The sequence below is a fragment of the Oncorhynchus mykiss genome, chromosome 4 (assembly GCF_057628025.1).
Source record: "Oncorhynchus mykiss isolate SJ-2025 chromosome 4, ASM5762802v1, whole genome shotgun sequence".
NCBI classification, from domain to species: domain Eukaryota; kingdom Metazoa; phylum Chordata; class Actinopteri; order Salmoniformes; family Salmonidae; genus Oncorhynchus; species Oncorhynchus mykiss.
Window position 1 is genome coordinate 64,641,729 of NC_143025.1, and position 12,566 is coordinate 64,654,294.

The 12,566-nt window shown below is 45.0% G+C and overlaps 1 protein-coding gene across 44 annotated transcripts in view; it reads right to left on the minus strand.

Annotated features, from left to right (window-relative positions):
* Positions 1-12,566, minus strand: part of ptprk (protein tyrosine phosphatase receptor type K) — a 148,822-nt gene that overhangs the window by 31,336 nt on the left and 104,920 nt on the right. For all 44 annotated transcript variants that reach the window (XM_036975715.2, XM_036975714.2, XM_090232592.1 and 41 more), the window contains 3 exons: positions 3,638-3,940; positions 1,448-1,557; positions 101-302 (listed from right to left, as the gene is read on the minus strand). In XM_036975715.2, coding sequence (XP_036831610.2) covers positions 101-302; positions 1,448-1,557; positions 3,638-3,940 — 615 coding nt within the window. The remainder of the gene's footprint in view (positions 1-100; positions 303-1,447; positions 1,558-3,637; positions 3,941-12,566) is intronic.

A 12,566-nucleotide genomic window follows, 5' to 3' on the forward strand; every position in this document is an offset into this window, starting at 1 on the left:
CATTCGACACCTGGCAGAGTCCATGACCCCGACAAATTGAGGCTGTTCTGAGGGGAAAAAGGGCGGGGGGGGGGGGGGGGGGGGGGGGGAATAAACGTACCAGAGATGTTGGTGGTGATGTTGAGTGTGGTTGGGGGCCCGAAGCCCTTGACGGTGCTGGCTCGTATGATGAACTGGTAGGTGGTGCCAGGGTGCAGCTGGTTGAAGACGTGGTGAGAAGTGTTCCAGGGCAGAGACACGATCAGAGGAGGCCGCAGTAACGGCACCGAGGGGTCAAAGGACCGAATACCATTGTAGCTGATCTGTCAGGGGAGGGAGAGGTGAGGGAAATATAATATTTACCTAATGAGCTGTCGAAAAAGTGTTCAAGCAAATGGTAATGAGGTTTCTGTTACATTATGCCGTGATGGAAACTTTTTTATTCGTCTTTAAGTAAGCGGAATGCACATACATAGCAAAGTACATAGTAAAGTTTAAAAAAATGAAATTCGTTTTTCAGTGATTTTTCTGCATTGTGTTTACAGCATGCATACAATCTCATAAACCTGGACTAAAATGTGTGATAAAGATTTTGATCATGTGACTTCCCATGTCATTATGTCGTAAGTGTCATGTGACTTCCCATGTCATTATGTAGTAAGTGTCATGTTACATTCCCATGTATTATGTGGGCCAGTGTTCTCATACTCTCACAGCTTGATGACGTTTGAGAATGAGGAAATGTTTCTTCCATACACCCCATTGCACACAAGCTATGAAACACTGTTGTTTTTACCTTAAATAATACAATACAGTTAATTATGGATCAGAACACCTTCTTTTCATGCTGTATCTAAGCAGTACTCAAAAAAGTATTTTCAACAGTAACATACAATGAGATCCCCTTCGAACCCACTGTCCACTGTTTGAGTTACAGTTTTTGCACCATAGTCCTGTATGAAAAAGGAGCAGGATGTTTCCAGAGGGACAGTAAAGGTTCATAAAACCTGTGAAACATGGTTTAGATATACAAACCACATGTGGATCCTGGACAGACCTGTCTACCCTCACACCTCCACTCCCAATCCCCCCCACTCTCTCACTCCCTTCCCCACCTCTCTCCATACTCCCACCTCTCCCTCCCCTCTCCCCCCTCCTTCCCTCCCTCCCACATGTGGATCCTGGACAGACCTGTCTACCCTCACACCACCCCCAATCCCCCCCACTCTCTCCCTCCCTTCCCCACCTCTCTCCATACTCCCACCTCTCCCTCCCCTCCCTCCCTCCCTCCCTTGCCCACCCCCGTCACTCCCTTCCCCACCTCTCTCCATATCTCTCCTCTCCTCCCCTCTCCTCCCTCGCCCACCCCCGTCACTCCCTTCCCCACCCCCACCTCTCTCCATACCCCTACCTCTCCCGCCCCTGCCCTCCCTCCCCCCACATCCTTCTGACCATAATGCTTCATTACCTCATACTGGGTGATGATCCCATTGGGCTCCAGTGGTTCCTTCCAGTAGAGGAAGATCCGATCCTCAAACGGTGTGGCTTTCATGGACTGGCTGGGAACGGGGCCAGGCACTGCATTAGGACAGAAGACAGGAGGAGTAGGTCCTAGTGCAATCAAAGGAAGGCCACTGTGCTGTAATGAATTCTATTCTCACAGAGAGAGCCACTCCTGAGCCTCTGCGCCCGTAACAAGACCACTGATTGGATTTACTTACCGTAAAGCAACATGTTGAAAATGGCATAATAATGTAGAGCTCTGTGCTAGCACTGAATGGCAGACACTCGAATCCCTGGTGTTTTTTTTTTTTTATTGAATTTTGATAATGTATTTACACGAGATGAGATCAAGGTGCAATGTCTTTTCAAGAGCATCCTCTCTCTCTGTCTGCATGTTTTATGATCAAATTAGTCTCCTTTAATTTGTAACTTTCACTATTAGAGTACATCCATCAGCAAGAGAAACCAGCATGCCAGACCACTGTGACATGAGTACTGATCAGTGGAAAACTAAATGTATTGACTAGAATCTCCAATCCAAAATGTTAATGTATTGGAACTCTCTACGAAGATACTTCCTAGTGTTTCGTCTAACATTTTAGCAGTACAATAGCTGAGATAGCAGGGCTGTCAATGGGTAACAGTAGTAGCCTAATATTCTGAGGACCTTCGTAATACATCCTGGATTGGTGAACACTACTGACTGACAGCCTCATCACTACTGATGAAACCTGGCAGTCCCATGGGTCTCTATGGCTGCCACAGGACTGGTCTGCCATGGGGCTGTGTCTGCCTGCATGCCTGTCTCCCTGGGCTGTGTTCTAGTCTAGTCAGGCTGGGTCGGGGATGTCCAAAGCCCTCTCCTTCACAGCAGACAGACAGAGAGCAGTAGCGTGACCAGGTCACATGGTTGGGTGCTTGTCAGGCCTGTCTGTCCGAAGAGAGGAGCAGGGCCCGGGGGCGGCGCGCACGTGCATGTCTGCTGTCTCCAGATCAGTGTTAGAGGAACTGTTTACGTGGGCCTCTCTTCTCCTCTCCCCCAAGTCAGACAAACTTAAATTTATCAAATCTGCTGGATGGATGTCACTGAGACATCAGCTTTTTACACGCAAAAAAAACAAAATGCATGCATTCCTTTTTCCTGACTGATGCTACTGAAAATGGGCTTGGTTTGACATGTTAAAAACAATCAGACAGATTTCTCTTCTGCTGTTGGAATACCACTGAAAAGTTATACACCCCAATCTATTCAAAAACGAAACAAATTGTAGAAATAGGTAATAACATGTTTTTATTTATTTAGAATTTTTTATTTAACCTTTATTTAACTGGGCACGTCAGTTAAGAAGAAAAATCTTATTTAAATGACGGCCTAACCCGGCCAAACCCAGACGACGCTGGGCCAATTGTGCGCCACCCTATGGGACTCCCAATCCCGGCCGGATGTGATACAGCCCGGATTTGAACCGGGGACTGTAGTGATGCCTCTTGCACAGAGATGCAGTGCCTTAGACTGCTGCGCCACTCGGGAGCCTCGCAGGACCGGAATATAACCCCAAAAACAAATCTCTAGCTACATGCAGAATCAGGGAAAAGTTCAAATAAGTTCTGGTGGAACAATTACAGAGGGCTCAGTCATTTCTCTAACATTATCTCCTGGGCTTGTGCGAACGTGAAGTGAGATTTAAACAGGTTCTCTTCAAGGGACAACATGTCTGCCGGTAGCCACAGGATAGAGCTGGTCACCTGGCTGCATGATTATAATACTGAAGCGTTTAATGTGAGTTACAAATTCCGGGCTGCCGCCAGTGCTGTTATCTCAGCCCTTGGTTAGCTACCCAGCTAGTGTCTATTCAGAGAGCAACAGTGAGAAAACGTGCCCTGCTTTGAAATGAGTAACTCAGCCCAGAGGTAGGAATCACAGGGGGGCAGCAAAGAGCATGAGTCAATTTCAACTGGTTACAAACAGAGCTAGATACATCTACCTTTTCAAAATAAATGAGAATTATAGAGATAGAAAAACACACGCAATGTATGTGGGTGAGCTTGATTCGTTAACACTGACGAATAAGTGTGAATTCTACATCTGAAATCTGAGCATTAAAAAAAGCCTCCCTGTCCCCTGACACCTATCTGTTATGTAGAGTGCACATACCATCTTCATCTGTCTGGATGATGGTCTCGTCGCTCTCCTTGCGTCCCTCGGGGTTGGTGAGGATCATCTTGAGGCTGACGTTGGTGTTGGGGGGCAGGTTGCCCACCACGTGGCGTGGGGCCTTGGGGTCCATGTCCAGACAGTCGGCCTTGGTCTGATTGTTGGCGTTGTAGTAATGGTAGCAGATGGTGACGTTGAAGGTGTGGCAGCGGGTGATGTTGTAGCCCAGAGACTCCCAGTCCACAGCGATGAACCTGGCCTGGGTCTCGGCAATCTTCAGCTTCTTCGGGGTCCGCATCGGCTCTGGAGGAGAAAAAGAAACCCATGACTACAACTATGGCCAACATAAAATCACTGGAGAGACCCGTTTGTGTACAGTGTCATCTGATGTGGGGACAACATATACTGCCACTAACATGTCTGTCACAGAAGAATGTGCACGGTTAGCCAGTATTAACACATCAGTTCCACATGGATGCTCTGTGAAAGCGCGGTGTTGATGATGGTGCCTGACAATTGTCCTTCATCAGCACGGCGGCCAGTCTACACAAAGCTCCACTTTTCTTTTCCTCATCCCCGGATCAGAACATATCCACAGACAAATAATGAGGCCGTTATGAGGATTAAATGTCCATGTGAGAGAAGGGGAGGGGGGGGGGGGGCCTAATGAGCAACGTAAACTGTGTGGATTGTGTTGAGCCAGCGCTGGTGACCAGGAGGACACTCACACAGCCTCTTAAGGGCTTCTGAATTAGCCAATATATCACCCTGGGAGAAAGTCAATATAATCCAGCCCGCAATCCATCAAGCAATCGCGCCATGCTGGATACTAATGACTCTAATAGTCCAATTTACCTGCGCGATTAAGGCAATGATGCAAGTAGCGCCTTTTGTCTCACCGTGACTGTTTGCTATGTGGAGATGCAGCCAACACTGCAGCAACCAGCAAGGGTAGGACTTCAATAGGAGAATGACTTTAAACACTTTTAACACTGTATTTGTGTACTGTGCTGATTTCCTCATTTACAATGCAGTGGTTTGGACTTTCTGCACATTCATATTTGGATTATCACATAAGAGTATTAACATGTTAGGCTTTATATTCAAAACACTACGCATTTCCTGTCCGTGCATAAACATGAGTTAGGGGCCAGGTTTGAGGGTTAAGGGGCTTTCAATTTGTCCTTTATTGATGCTTTTCAGACACCGGCCTAGTCGTGGCTAAAGTGCAGGACCTGACATGTAGAGGTCGTGGGGGTTCAGTCTCAGCTAAGTCTTTCACTGCAGTGAGCACTGGTGCCCCTTCCCACTCTGCAACACTCATTCATTGAGTAATGGGGTAAGGATTCTGCCATGGCCGGCCTGGGGGGGGGGTGTACGTGTGCACCGTGCAGGCTCTTGGCGTGGCAGGCCATCCTCACACAAAAGCCTCTCTCTCTCTCAAATGTCCTCTGTGGAAACAGACCTGCCCTTATTCTGTGCAGTCTCATCTCTACGACCACTGCTCTGAGCCACAGAAAGAGAGATTGACAAAAAGGTCAGACGTTCTATGTATGTTAATTATGTATGTTAATAATATGTTCTTTTTAGGCCAAACTGACAAGAAGAGAAGAGGAGAAAGGTTAACTCGTGGTGCTAAATCACAGATTGTCCATTTTTAAAGGCAGGGCCCTCAGCTGGGTGTAATCACCTGCTCTTTGATGAGCGTCGCCCAGGAGAGTCCTTCCTTTCTAGCCTAATTAAAATGAAAAGCTCTGAATAAAGACTGGGGACTTGTTAACATGAATCTTAGATCGACTGTTGGCTCTGGGGGTTATTATGGATAAAGCTCTCTACAACTCCATACACTGTTAGAGAGATAGTGGGCCATCTCCAACATTCATCTACACCACTTGTCATTACTCGCACTCATTTGTTTGAGCCATTTATATTGATGTGGCGTATTGTCTCAAATCAATGGCATGGATGTTGGCGCTAACTTGGGAAAAACATGTCAATAGATACCAAAATGTAATTAAATCCCTCTTTTCCTCGGCGAAGAGTGGGGGGGGGTGGGGGACAAATGTTCACACTCCTCTACCACCGTTCACCGCTGCCCTGCAGTGTTTCATTTGAAGTGGCGCCACCGGTGATGATAAAATGTTTGTCGTGACTTATTCAGTGGCCAGTGTTCCTGAGGGTGAGCAGTGCTCAGAGGGGAATTGGTCCAGGAGTGGCCACAGGTTGTCTGTAATAGAGCGGAAGCCGTCGGGAGCAACCTGTTGACCTTCTCTCTCTTCTCTTCACAGTACAAGCATTTATTAAATACCCAGAGAACCGGGAAACTAAAATTCAATTTCTCCCCTTTTTTGCTTCCTGAGCCGGCGACATGATAGTTCAATACGAGACCATTTCTGTGTAGAGCCAATGTACACTTAGTCAGAGATAATTGTGGAAATAAAAGCAAGGGAGAGAAAAGAATGAAGAGGAAAAAGAACACGAGGGTAGAGACACACATCTCCCATAGGTCCGTTTTACCTATAACAAGTCATTATCTGGTTGTCACTCACTGGGAAACGCACACAAAATTCAGTTGAGCCAGTGACAGCATGCAATTTCTGCACATTTTCACATGGCACATTTTTTTTTCTTTCTTAAATCTGGACAGGTTCTTTGGAGGCACGTCATAAATGAATGGAACGAATAAGTCAGTGCATTTTCCCCCACATAATAATACTCTTTGTAAGTTTGGTCAAGGGCAAAATCATTTCAAAAGCTGATTTCCCTGACAATAGAGAGTGAGGTCAACAGTGACAAATAGCGAAAGAAAGAGCGAGAGAAGGCCATTCTAACAGAAGAATCTGAGAATTCAGTCATAATGACATGTTATGATCAGGGACACGTTTCATCTGCCAAGTGGAACACATGAAAAAGCCAGGGTAAAACTATTCCTATAATCTTTACCACACTTGATCCACTCCACAACGTGAACTCAGTAACGGCCAAATGATTTAGGATCAGCCTGAAATGGGCCTTGACTGGGAGATAGAGGCAAAGCCAAAGCTTTACATTATCAACCTATTAGTAAGTGCCCAACCCATATGATGACCCGAAATTCAGCTATTCAGTTTGGGGGTGAAAAGATAAAAGAGTAGACAAAATAAATGAAAGTACCAGGGACGAATAGATTCCTGACATCCTCCATCATTTAAATGTCAACCAGGCAATAATAAGTTGGGGTTAGAAATGAATTGCTTACGACTTCCAATGCCCCATCAACTTTCACCACATGCGTACACACAAAGAAGCAATAACATTTGCATAGCAGACAATTACCTGTCCCCCTCTCTCTCTTGCCCCCCCCCCCCCCCATTCCCTCTTCTTTATTCTGTGTATTCTATCACCCAGGGCCATGATTAACAACGCGTGTACCCTTCAGAGCTGATCAATAGCCGTGAAGTCCTGCATTAACTTTACAGATTAGGCAAGCCCCCTATAATAAATTCCATCGATTCCGGCAGCCTCAGATGCTAAAATCCCAGAGTATTTTTCAAGCCTTAAATTAAAAGGAGATATACGGTCCTGGGAGAGGCAAGGTGCCAGAGCGATTAGGAAAGCGTGCCCACTTTCCTAACTCCCCTTTTTCAGGATGGATGCAGGCTGCAGCCCGGTGGCTCACCATACTAAACAGGACAGGGCCCTCCTTTGGCCCCTCAATTCAAACACACATTTCCCCTCTGACCCTCCTTGCACTAGGCTTCCTTTATCTACAGTGCAGTGGGTGGGTGAGGAGGGGTGAGGGAAAGAGGGGTCGGGGGGGGAAGTCTGGAACGTGGCCATTTGGGATGAGGACACCGTGGCGTCGTCCCTGGATCTTTAATTAACCATTGATGTCGAAAACAAAACCCATTGTTCGTACCGCCCACTCTTCGTGGCGAGCGACAATGTATTCTTTGTCTCCACGGCGTTCAGCAGAGAGAAAAAGTAACATTTGCATATATGGAGGTAAATATATACGGAGGTAAATATATACGGAGGTAAATATATACGGAGGTAAATATATACGGAGGTAAATATATACGGAGGTAAATATTTCTCTACAGAGTGCTTACATGATTTAAAGGCATGTCTGAAGCACCTGATTAAGTGCACAAGCAATCAATCATAATCAAATAAGCAGTCACCAGACTCCTTAATGGCAAAGAAACCACATTGAATATCCTGTATTGATTTCAGATCTTCCCTCCTTATTTTGCAGCTTGATTCCATTATTTGTTTGCTAATCCGATTAGCAAGGCCCATGATTGCATTATAAGAGAGTTTAAGAATCTGTCACCCGTTGGGCTAAATGACCAATGAGGATGCGTCATGGCATTGCTGACGTGCTGCTGGTCCAAACAAATTACACACAGGGGGCTGGGAATGTGACAGGACGGTCACTGTCCTTCCTGCTGGATGGCAATCAGCGACGCTGCCAACCAGGCTCCACGGACCATGATTGATGTTGATTGGATGGAAAGGCCTGAAGTAATGCACCAACGTTCGCTAGCTTGGCATAGCCGGACTAAGAGAATTTAAGACACTTTATATTGTTGCTATGTGCATTTCTGCATGTAGTTGGTGTATACACGTCCAAGAAAGGTGATAAGTGCTGTCAATCAAATCTCTAATTGTCGCACAACAGACACCAGGTGCAGGGAGAAAAAAACCTTTTAAATTATCGGATGCAAATTTATTTGAGTTGTTCAAAAATGCAAATATTGTTGTGAGTCTAGGAATGCACACCAAAGACGCTTCGCCTCCACGTGGATCCCACAACAGGTGCTGTCATTGTCACACAGGAAAACAAAGCCCCAATTTCTCCTGTTTGTGGGCAGAACAGGGGGATTAGATCTTTAATTGCACCAGGAGTCTCCTGTTTGCTCACAGATTGCTTCTTCTCTGCTTCCCAACTTTCTTAACGTCAATCACAGTCGCCCGGTCTTCCACACTGCTCCACCACTATCTCTCCCAGGCTCCACCGGCTTTCATATGAAATCGACAGCTAAACCTTTTGGAGCAGAACAGCTCCTTTATCTCCTAGAATGGCAATAATGTCAGCCAGGAAGGCGGCTGCGGCTTGCACTGAGTTGCTCTGCAACATGTCTTGTCTGTCACTCTTTTATCATGACAAGAAAGGGAAAAAGTTAATGAAACACCCCAAAAAGAATGTAATTGAGGATTAAGGCAGACAAATTGTAGCTTGTGTAAATCAAATGGAGTTGCTAAACTTTGTAGAAGGTTCTGCTCTTTGACCACCCTGGCAGAGACAGGGATCGCGGATGACCAGGCATAATGGGTGTTTTCCAGAAATGGTGTGATTTGATGGTGATGGTGACAGCATACGGAGATAGGGTCACTATGGGAAGGGGAAACAGCACAACAGGGTCTGGAGCAAACACACTTCAATTCCCCATAGGCCTTGCTGCCTGAGATTGCATGGTCAACAACAGGCCACTGTGACAAGCAGTGGGCCGTCAAGAATTGCACGAAGGACAGTATTTGTATTCCGACCTGACCCGCAAAAAACGCCTGCATAGGATAAAGGGGCCCATTTCGAAGGACACAAGATTTCAATAGAGATTTTACACAGAATAAGACCTTCAGACTACATGAGCTATATGATTCCATAGTCAAGCAGGCTGACGCACTCTCCCCACCGTCACATGTGCAGCTATCGCCCCTTCTCAAGGAGACATGGGAGAACAAAGCCTAAGGACGGCCAGCAGAGGGAACAGAGCATTTGCAAGGAGACTTCCTCAACAAAGCAATCTGAGAGTCACTGTAATTGTGTTCACCCTATTGTGGTTGATCTTTTGCGCCTCCATTGTGATTTGTTTTCTATCTCTCAGACCGCAGACGCCTGCCTAGCAGAGTGTTTTCCACTTCTTAAACCTGAGAGACGTTTTAAAAGGAAGCGCAGTCATTTCTTTTTTTAAATGAAGATCTGACAGCCACCATCAGGCACACACTATGTCTCTGGCCAGTCGGGAGGACGGCGAGACGTTTCTATATGAATAAAATCCAGTGGAAACGCTCCATTACTAGTCTGTCCATCTCTCTGCTCTTGTGAGTCAATACAAAACAAGTGGGGTGAGTAATAGGAGGCATTTCACCTAATTGATTAGAATTGTCAGGTCAGAAAGCTAAATGCAATTTTGAAGTGGCACTCGCCACTTGTCGGTGCAGCAGTTTCTTCACTCGTGGCGAGAGAGTGAGAGGGGGAGAGAGAGAGGTCTTACTGAGGAGCACTCCCTCTCTCTCGCTTTCTCTCCCTCTTTCTGGTCTTCTTGACATAACTGTGATAAGTGGAGGGATTGAAAATGGATGGCTAGTGGTGAAATCAACTTGGGTCTAAGCTGGCCTTTGCAATAGAGGTATTAATAAGGGTGGCTGTTTTCTCCATTTACCTCTCCATTAGCCTGGGAACCATTTGGGTGGTCTCTGGGGGTGACCCAATTGATGTAGACCTTCCAATGACGAGGCGGCGGCGAAATCAACAGCCAGCTGCCCACACATTTCCCATTATTCCACTTCCCATCGAACCACCACAGAACATCCACTCTGCAATAAAGCTTGGCCAACATAGCTTTCCTACCACACATCACTTACATGGTTATGGGGAGAATGTAAATCCAATATCATTTATTTTTAATTGTGTTTTTAGCTGCTCCTGTAGGTCCCTGTGGACCAGTGAATGTTGAGGCGAACACTGGGATGCACTAGACGCTAGGGCTGTCTAATGTGCTTTGCTCCATTAACCTCTGCTGGCTAAGACATTGTATCTAGCTAATGGCGTGTACATTACTTAACGGGTAGAAATATACAGACCCCCCAAAAAACATCAATATCAACCCGGGGGAGAGGAGAAAGGGAAACTGCAAACTCTTTAGAGGATACAGGTTTATCACACTTTTCTCGCTGGCTGAAGAACGAACATTTAAAAGAGATAGCGGCAGCTTGCCACGCAGAGCCAGTGTGTGTGTGTGTGTGTGTGTGCGTGCGTGCGTGCATGTGCAGTGCCTTCAGAAACTATTCATAGCCCCTGACTTATTCCATATTTGGTTGTTTTACAGCCTGAATTCAAAATGGATTAAATACATTTTTCCAAAATCACACCCATCTACACACAATACCCCATAATGGACAAAGTGAAAATAATGTTTTTAGACATTTTTACAAATACAGAAATCTCTCATTTACATAAGCTATGAGTCTTTCTGGGTAAGTATCTAAGAGCTTTACACGCCTGGATTGTACAATATTATTCTTTAAAACATTCTTCAAGTACTGTGAAGTTGGTGTTGATCATTGGGGGCGGCAGCGTAGCCTAGTGGTTAGAGCGTTGGACTAGTAACTGGAAGGTTGCGAGTTCAAACCCCCGAGCTGACAAGGTACAAATCTGTCGTTCTGCCCCTGAACAGGCAGTTAGCCCACTGTTCCCAGGCCGTCATTGAAAATAAGAATGTGTTCTTAACTAACTTGCCTGGTTAAAAAAAAAATAATAATAATAATTGCTAGAAAGCCATTTTCAAGTCTTGCTGTAGATTTTCAAGCCGATTTAAGGCAAAACAGTAAAAAGGCCACTCAGGAACATTCAATGCCAACTTGGTAAGCAACTCCAGTGTATATTTGGACTTGTGTTTAAGGTTAGTGTTCTGCTGAAAGGTGAATTTGTCTCCCAGTGTCTGTCGGAAAGCAGACTGAACCAGGTTTTCCTCTAGGATTTTACCTGTGCTCACCGCTATTCTGTTTCTTTTTATCGTAAAAAACTCCCTAGTCCTTGCCGATGACAAGAATACTCATAACATGATGTAGCCACCATGCCTGTAAATATGAAGATTGGTACTCAGTTGGATTTACCCTCAAAGATAACATTTTGTATTCAGGACATGCTCAAAGGAATATTCAGTGTCTTTTTTTTGTTTTACCCATCTACCAATAGGTGCCCTTCTTTGTGAGGCATTGGAAAACCTTCCTGGTCTTTGTGGTTGAGTCTGTGTTTGAAATTCACTGCTCGACTGAGAGACTTTACAGATCATTTTATGTGTGCGGTACAGAGGCGAGGTAGTCTTTCAAAAATCATGTTAAACACTATTATTGCACACATTGCGTCCATCCAACTTTTTATGTGATTTGTTCTTGCCACAACAAAGGGACTGAATACTTATTGACTGAAGACATTTCAGCTTTTCAGATTTAATTCTTTTAAAAAAAATGGTTTTATCTAAAAACATAATTCCATTTTGACATTATGGGGTATTGTGTGTAGGCCAGTGACGTGTTAAATCCATTTTAAATTCAGGCTGTAACACAACAAAATGTGGAAAAAGTCAAGGGGTGTGAATACTTTCTGAAGGCACTGTATGCCTGCGTGTGTATGTTAACCAGTATTGGGGGCAAAGTGTTACAAAGTAACGTGTTCGTACCCAGACTACTATTTTGTGATAACGAGTAACCTAACGCGTTACTTTTTACTTTACTTTTACAATATTATTTCATATTTTACTTTGTTGGTGCAAACAAACAACGAAAATCCCTCCCCCTAAGCTACGTTCACCGTGGTTCCTGTTTCTGCATGAATGTTGTGGCGGGTAGCTGGCATGGTAGCTGTTAGCTTGATAGCTAGCGAGATGGCAGAAATAGCGTAGCTAGGTGATCAAGTTAGGCTCAGTTGATAAGAATGGACATTTCTCCAGCTCCATCTTCTCCATAAACATAAATGAAAGGACACTACAATTACACATTGTGATCATATGATTTTACATAGAATATCTCTGCCCAGTTCGTATCTGTGGGTTAAATATATTGGCTGCCAATTGTCCATGTTGGTTTTTATAGATGTAATAGCTTATGTGTAAATACAGTAATTCAACAAAATATTTTATTTTGAGTATTGTAAAGGAGATAT